At 36.7% G+C, this 27287-nt stretch overlaps 1 protein-coding gene across 7 annotated transcripts in view; it reads right to left on the bottom strand.

Moving 5' to 3' along the window:
• Nucleotides 1–11537: 11537 nt before the first annotated feature.
• Nucleotides 11538–27287, bottom strand: part of LOC139145677 (uncharacterized) — a 59329-nt gene continuing 43579 nt past the window's right edge. For 3 of the 7 annotated variants that reach the window (XM_070716976.1, XM_070716975.1, XM_070716970.1), the window contains 11 exons: nt 23592–23745; nt 23071–23189; nt 22284–22388; nt 21661–21908; nt 20869–21069; nt 19941–20412; nt 19562–19671; nt 17153–17316; nt 16588–16758; nt 16017–16148; nt 11538–15647 (listed from right to left, as the gene is read on the bottom strand). In XM_070716976.1, coding sequence (XP_070573077.1) covers nt 15502–15647; nt 16017–16148; nt 16588–16758; nt 17153–17316; nt 19562–19671; nt 19941–20412; nt 20869–21069; nt 21661–21908; nt 22284–22388; nt 23071–23189; nt 23592–23745 — 2022 coding nt within the window. In that variant the 3' untranslated portion in view covers nt 11538–15501. The remainder of the gene's footprint in view (nt 15648–16016; nt 16149–16587; nt 16759–17152; nt 17317–19561; nt 19672–19940; nt 20413–20868; nt 21070–21660; nt 21909–22283; nt 22389–23070; nt 23190–23591; nt 23746–27287) is intronic. The other 4 variants (XM_070716972.1, XM_070716971.1, XM_070716974.1 and 1 more) reach the window with 4 other exon arrangements.

Here is a 27287-nt window from a genome sequence, read left to right on the forward strand (position 1 = left end):
AATAAAGTTGACTAATAGTATACTTAATGACCCATGACCCTCTTAACCGGAGGGCTGCCTTTGGCGCATGGCCAACCACTCCAATAAAGTTTACTTTATACAATGTCCATGGACTTGAGTTGTCTATGGAAATGAAGTTAAAAATTGCCTTACAGTCGTCCAAATTAAGAGACGTTTCAATTGATGTGGCTGAGAAGTGTGTGCACTGGCATCTTTGCTACACGAATAAAGTGCGCCGCGTACCAGAGTTCAAATCCAAACCATGCGGGTAAATTTGACATGCGGGTTTTGGTTATTTTTCAGGGGGGGGGGGTCATCAATTTTTTTCGTCTGACAAAGGGGGGGGTCATCTTTTTTTCACAAAAAATGCAGGGGGGTCTATATTTTTTGAACACCGGCGACAAGATTTTGCCGCTTCCCCAGGCCGTAAAAACTGAACGCTCCCTAAGTGCACCCCTACCCATTCCCCCCATTGATAACTCCATTTTAAGATGACAAAAAGCTATTTCTTGAGTAAAAATTGATCCAATTTTGAATGATAACACTGGCCATTACCAGTGCATATACAACATCAGTGGAAAAGATATTTTTCCAAGATCCTGCTCTTCTTCCGCATCTCGTATAGAAGGTATATTGAGTCTCTAAAGGTTCAAAAAGTTGTTGTAATTTAAATATAGTTTTCCAATTTAAATGTAATTTATCGTGTACTTCTCAACAGGCATTGAACAAAAACCTACATGGCCATTTCAGTGATCCCTTCTTGGACCACACATCCTGTATTTCTGTTGATATACGTCTACCAGGTCAACAACATTTTCACCTCACCTCTCTTCCGAGGGAAATCGTGCATTTTGACAAAGATGCATTTTTTTCAAAGGAAGATGTCGCATTTGGAATTCCGTCATGTCACCAAAAATGCCAGGATATAAGGTCATGAAGGGGTCAAATAGCGATTGCATATGCCTGGGTACCTCTCAGGGTAAGGAGAAGCAAAGTGGGCGAGAGTGACATGTTCCCTAGTGGAATACTCTTGTACACATATTATATATCTATTTTAAGAGTTGTAATACAAGGTATATTTATATATTTATGCATTTCTTCCTTGTGGCTTACTGACACAAAAAACCCATAGTCATTCAAGCTTTCATTTATATTCAAGCCTTTGTGTTTATTTATCTAGATAAGTTTTGTATATATCTTTCCTGAAAACTGGTCAGATATCAACAGCAGTGTTATGCAACAGCACAAGGGGAACCCCGTATAAGTTTAATATATAGCTTGCACCTAATCATCGCCTTACCTCGGCCAAAGGCTGATAGGAATTGTTCATTTGCCCTCAGCGAACTCAATTTACAAGAAGACAAGTCTGTATAGAGTTGCCAAGGCAAGATCTTCATGTGGCAGATAATGCATGTACTTTTATTCAGATTTACAGTGAAATGATTTCAAAGAATGAAAACGGAGAGAATCATTTTTATTTCCAAGAATATTTTTGTACACGGAAACTGCTTTTTAACGGGATGGATACTTATGAAAATCAAGTAACCCCCTGAGCTGTTTGAAAAATACATGACCCTCCCCCGTACAGTTTTCATTAAGGTGACCCCTAGATTTTGCCGGCCCACCCCCTTCCGTAATAACTTAATGCTCCCTTAGCAGTGAGCCGTCTCTGTATTCCATGTTGTAGAACCATATGTATATACACCAGAGACCTAGAATACCGCGACTTCTCGTGTTTATTAGTGTGCGTTTACCTCAGGATAACCCGTGCTGATCATAAAAGCAGAGTCAGACCTCCTTGCAGGGGCCCCGCAACTGTGGCGTGCCATCTGTTCACGACAAAAATGCACGAGCTATAGCGATAGCGAGTGCATATATGAAGTGAACTGGTCAAACTCTCGTGGTATACCGTCGCTGGGTGTGATTTATTGCTATTATATCATAACAGTATATTGAAATTCTGGCGTGGAACGTCAGAAAAGGCTTTTTGCTCTTGCCGAAAGCTCGCGCGAGTGCCGACCATGGTATATCGCGAATATACCACGATCCTTTTCACGTCTCGACCAATCACTGCAATCAGATCGCTGCATTTGCGCCATCAATATACTGGTATGATATAATATTGAATAAAACATTTGCATTATTTCATTCCTTTATATAAATTGCATTTCTTTGGCCTATCACTCTAAACTTCTGCTACGTTGATATCCAAATTACGGATTTTTTGTCATTCATATGTGAACCTCCCGCTCGATTCTCCCTCGTCTGTTTTCAGTCTTTGAAGCCATTTCATTGAAATAGACAAGTCACCTTTGCTAGTTGTGCGCAGGTGTGGAAGTAGCTGTAAAGGCAATTCATTCCAAAGGCATATTTCACTCGGGCTCTGAAAATATCAAGTGTTCCTGCTGTCACAATGAGGGCGTTGATGGTTCGTGGAAAAATTATTCTTTCGCGTGAAATCTTCTTACGGGTGGCCTTTTTGATGTCTTGGGGGGGGGGGGGAATTGGTATGGCGACAATTTTTTGGTACCCACCCTGGTAGTAATTTCTTTTCCAGAGGTTGCTTCAAAGCAAATTTTTTGACCAGTCGAGTTAAAGCACATTTTTTTCCAAAATACAAAATCAGTCTTTAAGTTTTGGTAAACAATAGAAACTCATTACCATAATAATTACATTACATAATACAAGGTTTGCATGCAGTGCTTGGACGAGAGGCCATCTTTTTCTATAGTACTAAACTTTGTCCAAATTTCCAATGGCTTTACTTACTTCCTCGGGAATGACAATCATTTCATCATGAAAATCAATATTGTCAAGAGCTGTTGTAACATAACTTTTATTGTTGCAGCTTTGCACTGAATTAAGCAATGACTTATACTGGGCCCTCCACATATCAGCAATTTCCGCATGGCCATTACAACCACCAACACTAATTGGTAGTGGAGTCGCTTTGCCTGTGAATGTGCCGGAACGCACTGAATTCTAGAACTTGCGTGAATCGCCTTGCGACAATTTCTGTGCCATCACTTCAGCCCTTGCCAACTATTCAATCCTTTTACAATCTCTAAATGCCAACTTAAATTTAGCACTAGCTATTCGTATCATGGGGACCGACACGGAACTTTCCGCTTGTAGGCCTAACCCAAATTTTAAAGGCATCTCGTGCTATGTGATGATAATCACGCACTTGATCGTTCCATCCTGGGACTTCAAACCATGATTTGGAGTTAGAAGTCGGAATGGTACACTGTGCGGCCAGCTGCAATTGCTGAACAATGACTTTGTAGAAGTTGCATATTCCTCCCTATGGTGCAGATGATCACACTCTGGATTGCGGAAACACCTTTAGTATTAAAGTCGTTGTGAATCCTTGATAGCATCGAATGATAGTTCCGTTTTACTGAGCCAATGGCTCCTGTATTAAAATGAAGTCATGTGATTCTCATAATTCACTAACGGCGTTAATAGATGATTTTGCACCACGAGAATTATATGTAACAAGTTTAACTCCCATAGTTAGTAAAATTTACGGATGAGGACACCATCGGGCCACAATGCAGGGTTAAGGATTCGATCAGACATCTCCCTTGTGGTTTCAAGAAGGAAGGAAGAGTAAGTGTCAAATTTCGTTTTCAGCTTTTCACATTTTACATCTATCTTTAATGATCGTGTAACATAGTCTTGAATTTCAGCTGCCGATGTCGTTGAAGCCAATCGTGTGACAAATATTTTGAAGGGTGGACGAGCATGTGCCACTTTAATGGAACAGTTTTCGTCAACCTTTGCAGTACCAATGGTAAGCTGATGGCGCCGTTTACGTCGTCGTGCTACGGTGACAAAATCAGAGTTGGGTCTTGTTTCTGATTGGTTTCCACTAACTTTGTCAACAGGTGTTGAATTTTACTGGGTGCACTCGACATTACAATATCTGCATTGGAGTTCACCTTTTCTTTCTTACTGAACGAAGAATGTTCTACTGTCCAGTCAGTCGTCTCGCAGGATACCGACTGACTTGCAGCGTGTTTGCAAGGTTATATCTGATTGGTCGATTGTCATTATTCACAGCAACTTAGGGAGTTTATTTTCATTATTCAATATAATGGTGAGATTCTGCCAACCAATTGGATAAAAGCTTTCAAATCGCTGCAAGTCGCCCCCAAGATACTATCAAGACATCTGGTAATTCGATACCCCGATTACCACATGCAAGAGTCGATTGAATGGTATTCTCCATTATTACTATTACTTATCGATATTTCAAAGCACGTTTTCAGATGACCTATTCCTGTCGTACTGACACGTCAATATATGTAACATCAATTGGGGCAATTTTGAAAGATCTTGCGCGACAAAAAAGGTAGATCTCCTTCTTCCGTCTCATGAATCAACTTCAAAATATCAAAAATGTTGTTGGGTCTCTTATTGTGCCCCTTACTCTTAATATACCGTGTAGTGTCCTTACCACATAGGTCAAAAATAGTCTTTTTTGGCACTTTCAATCTGATCTTCCTCATAGTGTTCACTACAAAGTTTAATTAAAATATCAGTTGTCAGCAGGTCAATTTTGTTCACAATGAAGCATAACGATTCGTTGATTACGACACCACTCATTGTTGCTTTTGGTTGTTGGCTCTTTACGTCAATTTTTGCATCGCTGCGCATCCTAGTATTGTCATCAACTCTACCAAAGCGTTTTTTGTTGCAACTAGGGCATAGATAAAGATCACCCTGACAGCAATTTAACCTCGACGACACTTCCCCATAGTCTTCACATCGAAGCTTGGTGGAATAGCAATAACACACCTGTTTGTGACGTAACGCTTCTCTCTCAGTCTGTTGTCTTTCAGGCTTGCTACTGCAAGTCAGAAAACCACTCCGAAAATGTCCCAAATCGTCTAAATACTACAACCAGTCACCAGACCAGAATGCCACCTCTATACATTCACAAACAGGATATTCCAGCAATGGTACATAGAATGTCCCACAAACACGAGAAATTTCGCTTCGAGAAGAGAGCATCGAGAGCAAAGCAAACACCTGGCGCACTATCTACATTGTTTATCTAAAATGTAATAATTTTGAGGTACTGAAGTCTTGACTCTTTTCTCCGTTGATCTCAGAACTTGATTGAGTACTGTACCCATTTAATACATACCGAGCAGCACGCCTTTGTACATTTTTCAATAATGATATCAATGATATTGTACACAATATCAAGTCAGTTTAACCAGAATTGGCCAATTGAATTCAGATGCAAGTTATCGCAGGGTCTTTGTTTTGTGGATTACGTAATGACTACTTTATACTATTCCAAATCTACGAAACGAAGACTTTTTGATAACTTCCCTCTAAATGGGGCGATTTGGTAATTAGTATGTAAAATACAGCGGGAAGTTCATATATGAAGCTAAAACCGAAATTTGGATGTCAAACGTTGCAGTATAGTTAGAAAATTACATTAAAGATTTCTCTGTGAAAATTTGGTATAGGTATTCAATTGTAAACGAAGACCTAGTGTCGGAGTAGCTGCGTTTGCGGGTCATCAAAAGGTCAACCCCGCTTCCGTGGCGGAGTTGACCTTTTTATGACCCGCATAGACGCAGGCTACCCCGACATGCGACACAGATACAGCAGATAGCGTTTCCACACCTAGGGACTGGTCAGATTCTTCGGCCGGGGGGGGGGCGGTGGATTCATGGGGGGTCACCCTGTTTTTGACTTTGGTGATAGGGGGGTCACTATGTTTTTGAAATGCCCAATAGGGGGGGGGGGTCAGTGTGTTTTTGAATTTTGACACAGGCTCATCATTGCCTAAAATGCATTGTGTCAGCCTCAAATTTCATCATTCAGTTGCATTTTTCGACGCGCCCCCTTCGGGCGCGTAACTTTAATAACTTTAATAATCAGACATATTTTTCAGCACGCCAAACTGTAAAATATCAGGCATACATATATTAGAGATATCTGTATGTTCAATATTTTTCAGCATGCTCTTCGAGCGCATTACTTTAATATATCAGACATTTTCAGCACACCCTTCCTGTGCATTACTTTAATATACAAGACATATATATCAGAGATATCAGGATGTTTCATGTTTTTCTCCGCGCCCTTCGGGCGCCATACTTTAATAAATCAGAGATATATGCCAGAGATATCTTGATGTTTGCTAAGTGAAAGTGTACCGTTATGAAATCTGCATTTCATATGAAAAGCATGACAAATTTCTGATACTTTTCTGTTCTCTCTATGAGAATTCAGTATGAGAAAGCAACATGCACAAATATTTCACAATATATATTTGATACAGTGACTTATTTTAAGATAGAAAAATGACAATGACAATGACGTTCTCATTGATGCAACTGTTTTCCTTTGTGTCTCAGGTTTTCTGTAGAATGATGCTTTTTATGACCAAAATAACAGTTAAAAAAGGCAGTTTATGGTTTCAATCTTACAATTAGAAAAGGTCATCTCAGACACTGCACACATCAGATTTGGCTAAAATGCCTCTCTATGGCTCCTAAGGAGATTCAATTGGATGGCTGGCAGGTCTTAACACCCATCAAAATTTTTGATTTACTGCTTTTTCCTCTTTGATATTAATGATTGACATCCATTTCTGTACAACAGTTCAGGACATCTGGTTAAGCATAGAAAGTGTGAAATACATTCACAGCTCATTCAAAATGTACTGTATTCAAACTTTAAGATTGACACTTTGAAATTTCTATCTTACAACTGACATGTCAACAATTTCTTTAAAACATAGAATGACTGTTAAAGTATAAATGTATGTAAATATATATATATATAATATATATATATATATATATATATATATATATATATATATATATATATATATATATATATATATATATATATATATAATTTGTGTCCACTTTTTGTTTTACAGTTGTCGCATGCGGGGGGGGGTCACCCTGTTTTCGAAATTTGGAATAGGGGGGTCACCCTGTTTTAAAAATTTGGAATAGGGGGGTCAGCCACTTTTTGACGTCGGCAAAAATAATCCACCGCTCCCCCCCGGCCGAAGAAACTGACAGTCCCTAACGAAGACCCCGGTTACGATATCCAGCGCCTAAACCAGCCGATTCTATATAGTAGGCTCTGTTTTCTTCACAGTAAAAAGAGCGGGAAGTTCATATGTGAAGAAAAAACGAAAGTTGATGTCAAACGTAGCAGTATATTCAGTAACTAATTAAAGGGGTGGGCCAAAGTCTTCGATTTGTAGATTTACAATCTACAGAATGAGGACTCTTTGATAAATGACGGTGAAATTGGCCTTTCCTGTCGGGTGGCCTGTAATTTACGCAGATGGGTAAGTTCATACCTAAAACGACATGGAATTTCTCGTTTACAACATCAAAATAATTACCTCTGCAAATCACTAATATAATAATGCACAAAAACTGAGTTGCAAATGTGACGGTTTCTGTTTTTTTACCTTCTCGTGTCTATTTATAGACAGAGAAGGTATTAGAGTTGAAAACCAGTATGCTGCTGTCAAGTACTTCCGTCTGTCAAGACTTCCGTCTGTCAAGATCCGTTGACGTCATGCCATTGTGATGGGTCATATCACAAACTGGTGGGGGTGTTCATGGCTCAGGTTGAGGTGTGGAGAACGATTTTGAGCTATGACAAAAATCAAAAGGGACTTAGCGGCATAGTCACAGTGTTAAGCCTTTCTCCAAGGTTTCTTAGTTGACTACAATCTATTACAGACTACTGAGCTGACGTTAGGGGTACTCACTTTGTGTTTGCTCACTCTGTGAGCGCTAGTGTTTGGTACTGAGTTGCGTGGATATCCCCTCATGGCCTCACGTGATCTTGGCCTGTTGCATAATCTGCAGAGATGATCATATGCCTCCGAGTCTGAAAACTGTAATTGTGTAAGCCTGTCGGCATTTTCCTTGCATTTTTTCTCATTTAATTTTGCAAAATATCGGCGAGTACCTCAATATTTCAAGATAACCCTTTCTTCCCAATCGTTTCCTGGAGTTTCAGAGTCATATGAACGAAAATGAGTGAAAGTTTTAGACAGGAAAATCGGACGTCGGCCATGTTCAATGTTTACAGTACAATCAGAAATTTACGTGGAGGAATTAACCAACAAACACTATTCATGATGCCCGCCCTCTAGAGGCAGACCCTCCTATATGAAGTACCACATTTGATGCTTGTGGAAAGCTTGACCACACGATGGAGCATTTAAACTTTTAGAAAATGACAAACTGAATAAGAAGGTATTCAGAAAATGTCAAATACTGCGGAAAAATGCGCAAATATTCAATATAAACAGGTTAACTGACTGGTCAGCTATAAAAATGAAAATGTTTATGATCAAAAGTTTTTGAGATGCGCACATTTTAACAAATACAGAAATTATTAACATTATAAATATAAGACCAAACTTTTTTCAGGGATGGGACAGGTTGGAAATGAGGGGTGAGAGACAAAGGCACTCCTATTGCTGCATGTGGATGCAGCCACACCATTTCATTTACAGCATACTTATTCACTGTGTTGTGTTCAAGTTCCATATTGTACTGACTGTCATACAAGGATAACATGAGCAAATCAAATCAAATTAGAAACGATCAATGCTGTTGTGTGGATTTTGCTGAACATGGCTGATTTTAATATTTCGCCCTATATATTTGGTATCCAGCAAAGGCATATTTTGATGTAAAGTCAAAATTAACACACATTGCGGACAATATATGTTACCGTTTCTGCATGACTTTTCTTTTTTAAATTATAGTATAGTAGTACTTTGAACAGATTAACAGTTATCGTGATGTCAACCCATAATTTTACATCACAAAGACTGTAATTCTGCCAATTTTTTTTGTTTTTCAGTCATTTTATAAATTTTGCACTGCACAAGATGATTGAACAAATTGCAATGTTTGAATTTGTAAACTCAAAGAATAAAAATCCTTTGGTCACAGATTAAATTATTTTTAAAAAGAAATTTACTCTTAAACACTTTTAGCATATATTCTTTACACGGTCATGTATTTCAAGGAAAATATGCCTATTAAAACAGTAATTTCTTCACTTTCAATTTTTTTCAATACTATGACAATTATCAGCCATGAGGTTATACAAACAACATAGGGCCAAGTCCCTGAAGCTACTATAGACATGGATACAAAATTAAGTATTTCCTTACTGTATGAAATTATCTCACTGAGGTCATCCTACGGACAAGTAAACTAAATATTAAAGCTGTCTGACCAGCGGTTTTGAAAGAACAAGCAACTCAACAGTTGACAGAGCTCTGTTGAGTTATGTAGAGAATAACCTTTTGTGACACATGTATTGATGAAGAAGGTGGATATCTTTGATTAACATTGTGAGTTCTGTTTAATAAGTTGAGACTGTACATACTTAGAGAAAGCACACTGAAGAGGCAAAGGTTTGAAACTTAAGATTTCAAGGTCATCAAAAGCATTATAAGGAATCATGTTACACTTTCATTGCACTGTTTACACAGATTGCATAATTGCTATAAATAGCACATGAGGAATCTTTATACAGCCCAGCTTTACCATAAAAACCCTATCACTTTGACCACTCTTTTAATTGACCACTCTATTTTTTTCCTCAAAAAGTAATTTTATTTTATCCTTACCAAGTCAACCATAAATGGAAATTAGAACTTTCTCTATCTCTATCTCTATCTCTATTGACTATTTTGAGCAATTTCTTTTAGATAACATACAGGGCACAATAAATGACGGTTCAGAATATGTCAAAGTTGGGATTCAGGAAAGTTGCCTTTACATGTTTTAATCCTCCAAGATGGTAAGCATTTCACTATGAACTGTCAAAAAAGTTGAATTTCTGATAATTCTACACTAAAATTATTTTGGCTTTGATGATTTCCTAATTAATTCAATTATTTAAAATCATATTAATTATTTTTTTCTGGGTGAATTGATAGGGTTTATACAGTACAAGAATTACATACAATGTAAGTCAAATTTTGACCAAAAAAAACCAAAAAAATTCCTTAAAAATACACATTTGCATATTTCATCACAATTTGAACAAGTCTAAGTTGGGTTACCCCTAGGGACCTGTATACCAAATAACAAAGCTGTCTGACCAGCGGTTATGAAGAAGAAGATTTTTTACCAAAAACACCTTTTTTGGCATTAATTTGCCTATTTCAACAATATCAAAAAATTAAAAAAATAGTTTCTCAAAATCGTATTTTTCATCTACACAACAAATATCAAATCAGTAAGTACTGCGGTTCTCAAGATATTTGAGTGGACGGACGCCTCACAAACGGACATACATACATACATACATACATACATACATACATACATACAGACTGACGACGGACGCCGGACGGATACCCATCCCAATAGCTTCTATAGACTATAGTCTATAGTAGCTAACAAGACCAGATAAGCGTTTTTCATCATTTTCACAGGACTCTTTGGAAATCCATTAAAAACAGTTAAAAGTGACTTAAAATGATCACTTGGTATACATTTAATTTACAGATGCCAGGTTGTGTATTTCACATGCACTCAGGTCGTAAGGAAGTGCGTCATTACTATTTTGGACTGTGAATTCTTATTTCTGAATTATTTAACTTTTTCCCACATTGAACTATCTTTAGGCAGTTTATACTGTAGCTTAGAATTTTTTTGATTGATGTATTTAATCATCTTTTGGGTTCTTTGGGTCCATATCCCACCTCATGCCCCTACATCATCAACTATTTACCAACAACTCCATGCCAACAACCAATTACCTGACCTGGCCACACATTAGAGAAGGTACAGCATCATTGACGGTATTTTTTTAATTTGCTGTCCGGTTCTAAATAGCATAAAATTTGAGACGGCAAGAAACTGCTGGATAAAACCTTAAATTTGTTTTTGGGACAGGGACCCAGCAATCTGGTTGTTGTTGTTTGTATTGTTGTTTATGTTTATTAGTCATGTTGTTGTTGACCAATAAAATTCAACATATCTGTTATGTTGTTGTTGTTTCAAACGTAATGTAGATGTCACAAGAATGCGACAAGGACACCATCATTATTTGACCCGATGCAACTCTCTGCCAACCTACATGAAGCTGCAGTTCACATTAAAAAAAGTATAAAAATTTCTGCTATAACTTTGTTGCAGATTGACACTGCTATCTCCTTAATGTATTCTCGAATGTGAGCACGCATTGATGCAGCTTAACATATCAATAGTTGTTGGTCCCACCTATTCATAGATTCATGGTTGGAAGCTTTTCCTAGTAATTACCTCTTAGCATGTATCAGCACCAAAAATGATTCACACCATGTGACTGTAAATTAACCAATCACAACACAGGGATTGGATGAGGTGTGTAACAAAATCAAATTTAACAGGGTGCAATTTATATTACAGAAGCAACCAACCACAACACAGGGATTGGATGAGGTGTGTAACAAAATCAAATTTAACAGGGTGCAATTTATATTACAGAAGCAAAGTAAAGCCATGAGAAACAAATTTTAAACATGTCAAAAATAATAAATTTATTAACTTTATGATGAAGGTCTTGCAATACAAATTGAGTTTGAATTTTTACATTGTTCGGAAACTGGAAATATTCACATCATTCACATCTTTTTTATACTTTCTTACTGGTATTACAAGATGGCAAAACAAAACACAACAGATAATAGGACGGCAATGGTCAAAGTCATAAATATTATACAACAAAAAAACTCCAGAAAGTTAAAATACTGCTGATGGTATGTTGCCAAGAATGCATGCATAAAAAATTCTCACATATTTACAAACAGCATAAAATCTGTATTCCAATTGTCAAATATTGGATTTACAAAAATTGTAAAAGCTGTGCATTCTGCAGAGGCAAACAATAAAACTGAGAAAGAGGCACTTTTTAATACTTCATTCATGGCTCTGCCTCTATGGTATAAATCTTGAATTCCAAATGTTGAATTCAAGATGTTGCAAAAATCGTTCACGATCATTTACACATTCTCTCATTCTTCAAATCTTAAAAGTAAAAAGAATCAGTTGCAAGGCCATGAAAGACATATTATACTTGGAGGGATGTGTCTCTGATGGTAATACTGTACACATGTGAACAAGGCATTCAAAAAAATGTAAACAAGTTTAAATGAAGAACTCTTTGCCAAGATAAAGACCAGATCACCAGTATGGTACAGGGCAAGGGTTTGAAGAATCTCATGTAAGGTACTTCATGGTTTGTTACACAGCAAACACTGCCTTCAGTCAAAACTGATGATTAAATGCCATCTTCAAATTGTTCCACAAGTGTTGAAATATTTATCACTGCCTGTCTATGGTTGGAATTTACATAGAAGAGACAATTTTAACTTGTCATACTTCGCGATTTTCTGATCACTGCAGAAAAGATGAAATATCTGCATACGTATCTTTCCTAGCAACCTTTCAAAAGAACATACAATCTGTCTCAATAAGAAAGGTTTGCACAAAGCCTCAACCAAATTTCCAAAACTTTTCAAGTCACATTGCTGTAAATATCTTACCAAGCTGATAAGTACTGAAGCACTTCAGCCAAAACCATTCATTCAACGGTTAGATTGGAAATTGAGTAGTACAACTTTTCTTATCTTAAATGTCAAAGTATTGATGTAAATGAACATTCCAATGACAAGATGACTTTACTAAAAACAGCAAAAAGCAGCATTTTACCTCATTTTACAGAGCTATGACAAAGTCTGCCAGACAGAATATCACTGAAATTTACCAAGAATCAAATGTTTTATTTCACATGATGGAAAACAAAACCAAGGTTTGGTATTTCAAAGAGTTTGTCTGGCTCCGTACAGACAAAGATAGCAGATAAAGAGAATTTGACGGATAGATTTGGAAAATGAAAAACAAACATAAACTCATATTTAGTAATGATTTATGGATTGAAAATATCATGGCAGGAATAAATACAGGGCTTTTTGTGAAAACAATTACAATTTTCCCAACACTCTGGTGATAGTCAGTAAAAGTAAATGACACAATGGACGGAGATTGTTTGTAAAAATGGTCATGTAAAGCATACACTCCACAACTTTTTCTCTGAATTCTTTGCCGGTATTTTGGACCTGTAAAGCCTTCCACTCTCTTGATGTGAATTTTTGTTAACTCTATAAATTAAATGCTACACACTTAGAAATGCTGTGCCACACTACAATAGCAATGGCAAGGCTGTCAAACAGATGTGGTTTGTCTGTAGACACTCTGTAAAAGTATGGATAGGGATCAAATGTGAAGTACACTTAACTTTGATGCTATGTATTAATTAACAACACTTGTCTGACTCAGGACATGAACATTAAAGCAAACTTCAAAGTCTGTTGGCAGACTTTTTTGGAAACTGATGAATTTCTGTGCTATGTCACTCACCCTACAACTTACAGTACATTTGATGTTGACAATAAATTGTTCAATGGTGAAGATCACAAATCAACAATAACATTTTCTTAGATTTAAAATTGACAAAAATTCTGGACGGTTTGGAATGTCTCCTCAGTACAATATAGGATTGAAGTGATTGTTATACACTCTAAGCAATACATCAGTTAGATCTTTATGAATTACTATTGCTTTGGACTCAAAGATTGCTTTCACTGATTGCCTCACAGAAATATGTTTTTCAAAATGCAATGATTGTATAATGAGCAGCAACTCACTCAACCCTTTCACCACAATGGTTTGACCTAAACCCATTGTTATCAGTGGCAAGTGTGGACCTGTTTACTGAAAACTGGGGGTGAGTAGGTTAAATGTTATCCGATTACACAAAGATCTCTGTTACAGTCAACAGAAAAATAAAATCACAGATTATTATCTCTCTCTTGTGTTCTGACTAGTCAGTTTCTCAATTCTTCACATTCTCTGTTTTATTCAGCTCTACACTGTCAAATTCTGTGATTTGAGGCACTAAAAACATGATATCAGTACTAAGACACAATGTAATACCACATTTGGAAATGGCTCGGAAATTCATAGAAATAAAAGGCACCATCTTGATGAGTGTCCCACTCTCATGGTACATGCAAATCTGAAGACTGAACTCTATCATTGCTATCAATGTATCAAAGCCTACACACTGTAACCAATGCACACACAAGATTACAGTAGACTGAACACACAGTTGAAATGTAACATGGAACGTATTAACCTTGTATGAAATATACATTCTTTATTTCAGATGGAATAATGGTTGGAGGGTATAAAAAGTTGGTTCCTGAACCACGAGGCGTTTTGAGTAATTTTTCCTTATCACATGCGAAGTTGTTAAACTTTTTATGTCATGGGTGATGAAATAAACGTTACCATCCTTGTAAGTAGCAAAACTCAAGTAAACTTATATAAAGGACTCTAATCATTTGTCACAAAAGCTTTTTCTTGACGACAGAAATAAGACTTGATTGTCAGCGTTCTAAGTCATCCCAGCAATTATTCTATCACCTTTTTTGCAACTCGGGACGGGGAGAGATAAGAGTTGCCACTGATCAAGAGTAAGAAGTGTTTCCTGTGACACATGAAGACTAACCTCTAGAAAGCAAAATTCCATTTTAAGTTCCATGAATTTCTATTTTCTACATCACATGAACATAAAAGCAAAAAACTTGTAACTTTGGTTTCATAACAGTAAAATGTACATTATATATATACATATCAAACATTATGTACATCATATATGTTAAAACCGTTTGATAAAATATTATCTCAAAAAACGCTTTGTACACAAATATCTATACTATTTCCAGTGATAGCAATGGGATTTCACATAGTAACACCTCTATGCAGTTTTTTTGACAAATGCTTCCACACGCACTGTGATGACGTGAAGGCACGACAAATTACATCTCTTTTTTTAAATTCATTTAGTACTGACCATACATGTTGCTGCATGGAATCATACATTCACCGCTGTGGAAAACTTCTTTTAAAACACTTTGATGTATAGAGTCTAAGGTAACTTCATACCCATTGTTGAAGTGTTTTAAGTCACCAACTTCCATCATTGGTCTTTTTGAACCATCAAAGAAACTTAAGCTACTTTGCAGGACTTTGAAAATCCTTGAGTCAGGTCAACTGTGTGAAGTTGCTTTTCTTAGTCTTCGTTTCCTCCGATAGTTGCTGTCCAGAACTTCTGATGTACAGTTGATCAGACAGTTCCTATTCACAGATTTACCGAATCCTCCTTTGCTTGCAGTCAAAATCACACAAACTCTTCTGGCAAGACTTCAAATGACTCTCCCTTTCTTGTATTTCTATCTGCTAGCTTTTTTCAAAAGCATTAAAATATCAAAAAGTAAATATCCTTGTTTCTTTAAAGCAACAAATAAACAAACCATCCACCTGTTTGGTGTTTGTTTGAGTGTTTCTCTCCTCCAGTAATTGTAAAGTTTCCAGAGTATAAAGTTCTCCACATTATTCCATTTTTTTCCCTCCACTATCTTTTCCGTGTCCTGGGTGCTGGTTTGGGAGCAGTAGCTGCTGAAGTGGCCTGTGATTTGTTCATGTATTTCATGTATTCTATTTCTCCATCAAGCTCTTGAAGTTCCTGTCGCAGCTTGTCATTGATTTGACTCCAGTTTCCTATGAAACAAGATTTTTTTTAATGAGTTTTTGAATGGAGCAGAGACATGACTTTTAACACAAGACAATTAACACAACAAAGACACATGTGACACAAGGGTAACTTTGTTGGGTGAATAAACTTTTTTATATGCGCAATAAAAGGCTGTTTTCAAAAAGTTTTTAACCTAAGAGAGAACTGGTGATAGGAGATGTGCACCAATGTCCTGTATCAAACAACATCACAGTAGATTTGCGTCACTTCTTCAACCTGATGAAACTTAAATCATAATGCGGCACACCATAACTTATTCGGATCAATGGAACTTTGTTGACAGCTATTTCACCTGTATTCTACCTTAACTGTAACCATGCAGCTTTTTAACTTACCTGTACTGGCTGACGACTTTGCAGTATCTAGAGATGAACTCTGTAGCATCTGGGATGTTCCTTTCGGTGTATATTTCACTGGTGGTGGAGTGGCTGTTGGCGTTGGTGGGATTGCATCCAACGATGGATCACCTACTCAGGAAAAAAAAATGTTGATAGTAATATTGTTATTATCTCCATCATCTGTAACATATTCATTTATCAGCTTCACTGTCAAAGATTTTGGGTGTTATTTTTGTGTCAATTTCTATAGATATTATTAATCTGTGGAGAACTGAGTACACTGAAACAATACTCCTTTGTGATAAGGACACTGTTTACATCACAGTTTTGAAATCAGAAATTATCATAGTAAAGCTTGCCTACGCTTTTTGCTGATGTGACATAAATTAAATCCCTCCACCACAGCATATGAACTTTGTATCGTCATACATGTTTTTGATCAACAATGAATATACCTGCATAAGGATATTTACAATCTGTGAATAACACCTGTAACAAATTTTAAAATGTGTGAAATATTTTATAACTACAGCAGATGACATTTGCAGATGCAAGTGTTTCGTTTTACCTTTCTCACCCCGTGCACCCTTAGCTTTTCTTTCAGCGTGACCTTTGACATGAGGCTTATCACTAGCCCTAGCGTTAGCTGCTGGATGTTGTTGTTTGGGAGAGGACTGTTGATGTGTTGGAGCAGGCTTAGAATGGGACGGGCCTTTATCTGGAGGTGAAGAGCTCTCATCTATGTACAGACACACACAGACAGATGGACAGACAGACAGATAGTTGGGATAGAATAGGATGGGAAATGAGCATTTGTAATAAAATTAAAATTAGAAGCTATGAAATCATGTCATGAAAAGGTAGGAATATGAAAATTATATTTCATGAATGAGAGTATTACATCATATTTCTAAAAATTATGTAAAATGAAATGAAGATTTTAAATTCAGAACTTAAAATTAAATACTGAGTAAATTAGATTTAGTGTTTTCAAATATAAAATAAAACAGGATCAGATGATGTATTTGAAAGTGTATAGCAGTTAAAGAAATGTTGAACTGAAGGTAGCCTCATTCTGCAAGGGAGACTTAAACATCTCAGATGTTTTTGATGTACAAGCTATTTCTTCTTACCTCTCCTTTCAAGGCCTCTAGCTGGCGGTATACTGATATTTGCCTGTTTGGACTGACGTGGAGTGGTACCCTGCTCTGGTCCGTACAGTTTATTGAATGTCTGTTGTTGCTGAAATCTATCCACATAACTTCCATTGGGATCTTGGTTTCTCTGACTGCTGTCCCTGTGGAAATTTAAAACAAGGAAGGCGTCTTTTCGTTACAAATATGTTTCAACAGATATTTGAACTGGAATGGAAATTTATGAGTTAATGTTAGAGCCCTAGATGAGTGTAATGATAATTTTTACATTCACACATTGTTATCGGCAAAATTACTGGATGTAGTCTAGGACTTCAATACTCATTAAAATAAATACTATCAACAATTAAGGGGAGGTATAAAGGTAATGGTTAAATTTTACGGTTATTCTGCAGCAGACTTGGAGTTGTTGCTCATATTAAAAGCATGATTCTAATCCTTTAACAGTTGAATTTTTGGTGAGCCATTGACTCACAGAAGGTGACAACACTTTGTAACATTGTTTTAAAATTATAGGTCATTTCTGAAATCATAAAAGTGGCATTGCCTTTTTGTAGTATCTATTCAACATGTTATTTTAAATATGAGAGATTTATATTTGATTTTGCTATGATGCCTGAACTTACAAAATTGTAAAAATCTAATGGTGATTTCAGGTGCTTGCATTTCAATGGCAAACTGAATTTTAAGTTTTGAACACCTTCAAACCATCGTTTTCACTAAATTTTGCATGATTTGTTGAAAATTTCACAGTAACACATAGACTGCCAGCTTTGAATAAAATGTTACAAACAGACGATGTCACTTTAAACTGTGAAATAAGTATCAGCTCAAAGTCTGCCTGGAATTTTATGGCCTTTGCAGGAACATGATTTAATAAAATATCAGTTCTTAATAGCAGTAGTTACAGCATTAAAAGCATTTACTTGTTTGAATTCATGCATTATTCTTTAAAAAGGAAAACAAACAAAGCTTTATGGAATGACATTTATACCTAGGGTCAGTGCAGATTAAACCAGCTACAACCGCTTACTCCAGATAAAACTCACTTTAATTTTTATCAATGATGGTATTTCATTCATATTTAAGCAACTTACCATTTTGTTTTTTGCAACAACAAACCGTACAAATAAATCACCAAAAGTCAAAAAACAGAAAAAAGTGATTGTTAGTTTTGTGGGTGGTGTCTTTGGGGTTATTGGTGGGATTAAAAATGTGTCTCCTGTGTCTTGCCATAAATGTGCTCTTTGTGAAATACATCGTACAAGCTGTGATGTGTCTGGGTATTTTTGAGTTAGTAATGATGTTTAACTGCTGGTGAACAAACTCTGGGATGACTATCACTAAAAGAGGCAAAGCTGTTGAATTTTTGTCATCTTGGAAAATGATAGAAATCCAACTGAGACTACAGTACAGAAAGTGTTATGACCAAATGATGGTTTGTCTAGAATGTCTTAAAAATAGTTTAAATAATGAGGGGTCTATGGGAATTGATATGAGTGATAGGTAGTGTACATCAACAAGTCTTCAGTCTTCTGGTGATAGAACCTTTCATGATTAGACAACAACATATATGAAAGCATTTTTAGGTATACAGTCCAACAGAAAACCATTATCATGATAAAAGCATTAATTTTTCAAAGAAGATTAATATCAGTATTCCTGTCTCATGGACATGGATCTGTCAAAGAAAACGTGATTCATTTATTCATTTCCAAACAGAAATGACATTTTCAGCACTATTTCTAATGAAATATGTCTTTCTACATACACAGTTTTGCGCATATTAAAATATCATTGCATGCAGGGCCATTATATGCTCAAGAAACACATCAAAAGTTTATTTTACAGCCAAATTTCACCTCCATACTTATACTTGCTTATGTTTTCAACCTGTAGTCATGTTAAGTTTGTAGGTCTTCCATGAAAAGTATGGTAACCTGGTGTGACTTCAAGGTGGAATGCGCCTTGGCTCAGATATTCAGACTCTCAAACTTTTACAATTGTTTGGCCTACCACTGGCGGGGGCTCATTTTGAAGCTTATGGAGTAAATTTATTTTCCCCATAGAGATGACGCAGGGATGAATTTCAAATTCAATTTCAAATATTGGTAAATATTGGGTAATTTTTCTCCAGTACCAAAATTTGAACAGTGACCCCTGACTTTCATTCCTGATTTTGAAGGAGAATGATTGAGAGTTTTTTTGAGGAAAGCTTGTGCAAAATATTCATTTTCGAGGTGCAAACTACCTTAAATGGAATCTCAACTGTGGTGTACATACTGTTCACATTACAGTGATGTGCAGAACTTTAGTAGAAGTAGTGAAATCTGCCAGACTCTGACACGCGTGTCTCTGCTATCGGTAATTTTTAAAAAGGATACTTACAATAGTTTATTCTTGCTATTCTTCTGTTGAAGTTGGAATGGAGACTGTTTGTTGGACTTGTAGGTGTTGGGTACTCCTTTCATATTGTCAACAGGTGGAAGCTCATGAAGCTAAATAGAGGGAAAATAAGAAAAAATTGTCATCAAACTTGTCATATTTTGCTGATCTGGAAAAAACAGACTTAAAGCAAACACTACAAATTAGGTTTATGTCATGCTTGGCCGTGAAGCACATCTGATCTTTTATGCAGTTATGCAAATCTTCAATTGTATACTCCTCATTCATACAAAACCCTGTGTCAAACTGTGTCAACCAATGAAATCACAGTACTTGGGTCACATGATTGAAATGCTGGTTGAAATGGGATAGATCAACTTACTTGTTTCTTTGGTGGGGGTTGGCGGTTAGGTCCATTTCTATTGATGGGATTGTTCGGTGAGATCCTCTGCTGGCCGTATGGCTGCTGTTGTGGCTGTTGTTGTTGTTGGGCGGGAGGAGGAGGGGGTGGAGGCTGTTGCTGGGAATAAGGTTGATAGAAGGGTTGTTGTGGGTGTCCGCCGGGTGCTGGGTATGAGTTGGGTGGGTATTGTTGCTGTTGTTGCTGCTGAGGTAGTGACTGCTGCGGCTGTGGCTGAGGTGGGTGTTGTTGTTGTTGTTGCTGCTGGGTGAAGCCCTGCTGTGGCAAGGGTTGTACTTGTTGATCTGGTTGCGGTGGCTGGGAGACTGGGGTGTTGGATTCTGCCCGCCATGACGACACACTGGCCAGAGCTATGGGCTGAGATGACCTTCCTGAACTACCCCTGCTGTAGAAACTGTACCTTGCAAATGAGAGAGGTGAGGTTGCCATCACTCTGAAATCAAATCAGAATGTGATCAAATTAAATCATTGCCACTGTCATTGATTATCATGTACATCATGAATATCATCATCATCATCATCATCATCATCATCACCATCATCATCATGAGCATCTTCATGATTCTCGTTAACATCATCACTATCATCATCATCATCACTATCATCATCATCATCATCGCAATCACTATCATCATCATCATCATCATCATCACCATCACCACCACCACCATGACGATCATTCTGATCATATTTCATCATTATTAACTTAATAATCAACATCATCACTTCGAATTAATATCACCAATGTAATGCCACATATTTCTATGGATAAAACAAATTATACAGTACAATGATGACAGCAGGGTATTCTGACATTTTGACATTTATACAATGACTAATCTTGTCTTTATTTTGAAATACACAAGAGAATACAAGAAAACTGTCTCACCTTTCTAAGTCTTCAAGCTTTTTGCCTAACTTTTCATTTTCTTTTGAGAGGAATTCATGTTCCCTCCTGGCTCGTTCTCTGGTGCTGACGAGTTCATTGTTCTCAGAGCGTAAATTTTCATTCTCTATCATATACTCTTGAAGCATTTCATAGAGGCCATTGTCAGCAGCTGACTTCATACTCAGGCTAGTACTTATGGAACTGTTACAGTACACGGACAAAAAATAACGGCAGAAAATATGGTGTTACTTTTATATGTTAAAAATGGGGAAAGCGTCCCTGTATACATTAATTTCTGGGCTGCAAATGAAATAATCTACCACTGATGGCATAGTGAAAGTAGCTGTATGTGACAAAACTTATGAAAATAAGGTTAAAGAGTGTTCACATCACAGGATAATGCTTGCTTGGATAATGACATTCATAACACTGAATCCACTGGTAAAATATCAGTTTAAGAATCTCTCTAGCATTTTGGTAGTTTTTGTGCATTGCAGTGCTGTGGAGTTTCAGTAATGCAATAAAAAGCCATACAGCAACGCTCTGGGCTTCGCAAAGGTTTGTCAAATGACTGCTCTATCATATACAGACTATCTCTTTTCTTCTTCTATCTTCCTAAAAGTCAACAAACATTCATGGCAGTTTCTGTGTCTAAGTACACCTGAAAACAGTATCTTCATAATTGATGTAAGGGCATTCAAACACTGGGATGATCGAAATTTTGCCTCTTTAAATGATAAATTTTTCTCAAGAAATTTTTGGGTAAACTCATAAAACACTAATTATTCTCACCTTGTGGAATTTTCTCTCTTCTTCTTTTCTACCTTTGGTTTTGGTTTTTGTATCGGTGTATCACTTTCTGAGTTGTGTGAGTTTGGTATATGTCCATTAGTTGTAGCATGTGGCGTGGTTTCCCCCTTATCACTCTCTTTGCTCTTCTCTGGTTTCTGTAGGTGCACATGGCCTTTCAAGTACTCATTTTCAGATCGGAGAAGCTTGACTTCTCGTTTCAAGCTCATCAGAAGCTTTTCCCTCGGATCCTGTCAGTGCAATGTAACAACAGGGACTTTACAAGTCTTGGCAGACTGAGCAGCGCCCCCAAGAGCCGTTCCCGCACAAAGGTTCAACAACACAATGGTTACACGCTCAATCCATAACACTCGTACACATCCAAACATGCAACGCCACTAAGGCTGAAACAATGTCTCTCATATCAAATCTAAAAGAATCACTTCTGTATATTTAAACAATCTCTGTAACTTTTGAGTGATGTTGAAAAATGATATTTTTTAATGTTTATTTTGAATTCAATGATATCCAGATATCTAATGAATGAAAATGAATCATATCATGTTTGGTTTGAAAATACATGTAAGAGAAAAAAAAAGTTCAAATAGTATTTCTTGTATCCTTACCATTCTGACTACAGGTTTATTTTTGATTCTTTTAGCTCTGTTGGCATATCGCAGAGTGTTCATGGACTCTGGAAGGCTGTATGATGATGGAGACACACACGCAATCTGTTGAAGCAAGGAAAAAGAATCAATCAGGAACTCAGAGATAACATTGTCAGATTGTTGAATGGAGGATGGAAAGTTGAGAATTTTCAATTCTAGGGTTGTTGATGAATGATTGTTTATTTGTTTTATTCACTTTTGGTAAGTACTCTTTAATTTGTCAATTGCTGTAACTGTTCATAATTTTCTTCCATATTTTGGGTTTGTACGTCGATGGCAAGTTCTTGTTCTGCTCCCTGAAGCATGTTAAGACATCTATTTCAACACGGCAGCTATACATGTAAATAGTGCTGTCATTGTCATTGCTTTCTAGTTTGGACCAAAATTCACGATGTCAACAATAACAACGCAGTTTACACATGCACATGCTGAGTTGACAAGCTCAATACTGTGTATCTCAACATGCTTTGGGGAGTAGAACAAGAAACTGCGGTTGACATTGAAAACAAAAAAGGAGCAAAAAATTCATTGAAAGGTACATCAAAAGGCCCTTGAAATACATTCTTGTCCACCCAGTATCTCAAAATAAATACTAAAATTTTGAATCCTTTGTTCATTGTTATCTTACAATTGATTCTAATCTACCATATCTGGTTTCCTATCATTTGTTTGTCGCTTGTTATCTCAATGATAAACTCTTATCTATGATTGTTGATTTCTGACCAGACACTGTGTTTGCGCTTACCATGAGTGTAACTCCATTTCCACCGAGACTGTCTGCCAATAGCTTGGTCAGCTTGCTGTCTCTGTACGGAATGTAGCCAGATTTCTTCTTTGGATCACTGAGTGAGGATATACAGTTGCCTGCAAAGGGAATACCATAAAACAGTGAGTGGAGTTAGACATCAGTGGTGGATGATTCTACTGCCATGCGTCACACAGAAAATTGTCACAGAAGTAATTACAATTTCTCCAGGAGATGTCAATTATGTTTAGACAATGAATCATTGAATCCGTGTTTGTGTAAAAACTCATTTATCAAAGAAAAGGTAATGGTTGTAAGGAACAATGGAGAATGTAAGTCATTCAACATTAGTATTGTTCGTGTGAGATGCACAAAGTTAACTCAAATTTCATGACGATTCTATTCAAAATACTAAACCAGCGTAAAACAAGTGGCTTCTTTCACTTATTGAGAAGTATGCACCAATTCATTTCAAATCTATTGAATACACATTTATTTCATCTATGTAACAATATACCAACCTAATGTCAGTAAACTCTTGTTGATGTTTGTGGTTTCTGTGAGAAGTTCACCGCCAGTGTTGCCGAGTTCTTTTATTTTTTCACTTCCAGCCAGGTCCACAAAGCTTAGCTTTCCTTGCTTGGTTATGTATAGTGTATCATCATCTGGGTCAGGCTGTGATCGCCAAGGAAAAATATCAAATTAGAGATACAACACATACTGGGTTATTGAAGGTATAACGCACCTCGGGGACTGACATTCGGACTCTCAAACTTTCACAATCCTCTTCTGATATACCACATGTGGGGGTTCATTTTAAAGCTCTTGGTGAAAGAAAACTTCTCACTGGCTTAGTTTTTGGAAATTCGAAAATTTTAATTTTTCTCCATAGAGTTAACACAGGGATGGTGGCCATTTTGAATTTCTAATATCGGTAAATCTTGGGTAATTTGTTTCTCTAGTACCAAAATTTGACCCCTATTTTTATTCTTGATTTTGAAAGAGAATGATTGAAAGATTCCTTGAGGAAAGTTAGAGCAAAAGTTTAAGTCTTTCACTTATCCAGCATTGTGGCCCAAGATGTTTTCTACAAATTCACTGGCATTGCCAAAACCATAAAATAACAGCAATAATGTACCCCTTCCCGGCCCGTAATGAACTCAAGCAAACTTTGCACTCCATAATTTACTCCGCTTTGCCTCATACATTATGTCGTGCAAACTTTGCTTTCGTCCATTTATATGGGCTGGTAAGGGGTACATTATTGTTTAAGCAATCTCCATGGCAACAATGTATTGATCAGTCACTTCGTTGAAAAGGAACAGGACTATCTCAATATTTACAGATACGAAATAAAATCTAAATTTTTCCATTTACATGCTAGGTTAGCAACACCACTGTTCCATTGTAAAATGGAACCTCTATAGTAGACAGTGTAAGTTTTGATCTTTTTGCTGTGTCACCCCTCAATTAACAACAGTGTTAACCACATTATTGAAAACAATGGGTTGAAAACAGATGATGGTGTGCAGGGAAAAAACTCAGAAACCTGACAACTGCACCTGATTCAGTGAAGAAAACAATTTTTTTCAAAATAAAGGTACAAACACATAATATAACAACTATTCTCTGATAATTGTCATTTTGGCAAGAACAAATACCATGCTGACATAAATGTCAAATTCTGAATCTGACAGTAAGATGGCCCTTTTGATTGTTTTGCATCAGTTTGTCTGTGTTTTTTCTTTCCTTTGTTACTACTACATGACAAGATTCAGACTTCGCCTGTAGGTTCATGGTACTGCAGCGTTAGATTTTCATCATTGATTGAAAAGTTCTTTAAGAATGCAGTTTTCAGTAGCAGAGAATGAATTTAAGGGAAGATGACTGCAAGTGACTGAAATTCTTCTATTCTGGCTGCAGTCCACTCCTCAGAGTCAAATCTCCTCATTTCAGAATTGGAGAGACAGTGAAATCTCCGTTGGAACCAATAGTTTACTTTGCATGGGGTGAGGTTGAATTGGTAACTCTTATCTGTGTCTCTGAGTCAACACTATTGTTGCAACATTGAAAGTAACAATGCTATCCAGCTGTGCCAAAACACTTTTTGTTTCCACAAACTCAAGTTTGCAGAGTCTTGCCCACCTATTTACACATTACTGAGCACAAGTGTAAATTTACTTCTATTTAGAAACATGACCTGATCTCATTAAGACTATTAACTGTTTAAGAACTGCTCAATTGTTACGCTTAAATGAAAGGCATAGTAGTTCTCAGACTCGAAATATTTACAGCCCCCTGGTTGCCTGGAGACAGCTTGAGCACAGACCACCAGAGGGCGCTTTCCAATTTCTCCCCAATCCTGGAAACCACCTGCACTCCTTTACAGTACGGCCTTGTAGAATGGAAGTTCTGCAAATTGCAGCAATCACTAATAGATTCTCATTATGATTCATTGCTTTTATTTATGAGCAGTAGGAAGGAACCAGACTGCCTTGCATCGTTTGATGAATGTAGGTACTTAACAAAAAATGACTCTCATCAGACAAAACACGCCGGAAACTGCTTTTCATAAATCTTTGAACAGCTCATCTTGAATTACCCAAAAGTTTAATTTTATTTGTTGTTTTGTCAACTGCACACCAGGGCAACTGTTATTGAACTGTGATTATGAGATTGAAAGCGACTGATGGGCAGAGAAAAAGTTTACGGAAATTTTTTAATGAATTTACAGGAATACGAATGGAGACTTCAAATATGCCGGCATTGATTTCCGTTTCAAAAATTTAATACCACTTTGGTCACTCATCAATGCACAAGGAATATCAAATTTTTGCATGCATTTGACGTATGACGATTTTGAAGCCATAGATTAAACAGTGTTTATTGGTAAGGTGATGAGAGTAGTTTAGGAAATTATCAATAGCTGAAGGATTGAATAGCGGGACTGTTCTATACAGACATGTTACATCATCTTTGAGATATGGAAAGGTTTCATGGAACATTCAAGATCACTTAACATTGCTACATCAGACCTATATCAGTGCATAGAGATTGAATGTGTCACATCATTGCATCACTAAAAACCATACAAATTTCCTTAAGGCATCCTTGTTAGGAAGAAGGATCTTGCATAATCACAGCTACAACGGTAAAAGTGTTTTGAGAATCAGAGATTGGATCCATATCCATCACTAGGTATTAGATACTGTTTTACTGCGAACTGATACATACACCTTAAGGTAGAATGGGCCCCAATGACAGATATATGGACTCTAAAATGTTTACAATTCTTTTCTGATCTAACATTTGTTGGGGTTCATTTGAAGCTCTTGGAATAAAAAAACTTCACTTTCTTAGTTTTTCAAAAATTGAAAAGTCCATTTTTCTCCATAGAGTTAACAAAGGAATGGCGGCCATTTTGAATTTAAAATATCAGTACATGTTAGGTAACTTGTTCCTCTAGTACCAAAATTTGCACAGTGACCCCTGATTTTTGTTCTTGATTTGGTAAGAGTGTGGTTAAAAGTTTCACTAGGGAAAGTTTGAGCAAAAGTTTAAGTCTTTCACTTTTGAGGCGCATACTACCTTAAAGAATCTGCATCACTGACAGGAAAGCTATCAGTGATGACAGCTTGTATCAGACTATGTGGATTTCAAGATTGTTCAAAACAGATAATTTAGAGTAGAACATCATCATCATACACCATAATCAATACTTCCATGTCCATTTCAAAAATGTCTGCCTCATACAACCTAATCTTGTTCATACATGGAAAGTGAATCAGTTTTCAGGAATGTATGTTTCACCCGCACTAACCTGATATCAGTGCCATGTCAATTTCACTGAATGACTATCGAACTAACATACATGCCTTCCTCATATTTTATAAATATAACTGTATCACTTTCACCAACATAAAAATATCATGCCAGTTAAGAATGTCTGTTTCAAAAGACTGCTAATAAAAAACATTGATGGATAGAATGTCCAGTTGTAAAGCTCTGACGTGTTTTTGTTGATTTCTTGTCTCTAACAATGTTGTACTGAATCAAATACGTTCTTGATGTGTTCAATGATGAAAAGAATACGTAAGATGTGTTCTTCACTCACAAACTTACATAACCAAGTAGTGAGTTCGGTACAATACTGGCACAGAATACAGTAACAATGTACAGGACTGTCTCGATTCTTACACTGTTCAAATCTACTGCAT

This window comes from Ptychodera flava, chromosome 12, assembly GCF_041260155.1.
Source record: "Ptychodera flava strain L36383 chromosome 12, AS_Pfla_20210202, whole genome shotgun sequence".
In the NCBI taxonomy this organism is placed as follows: Eukaryota; Metazoa; Hemichordata; class Enteropneusta; family Ptychoderidae; genus Ptychodera; species Ptychodera flava.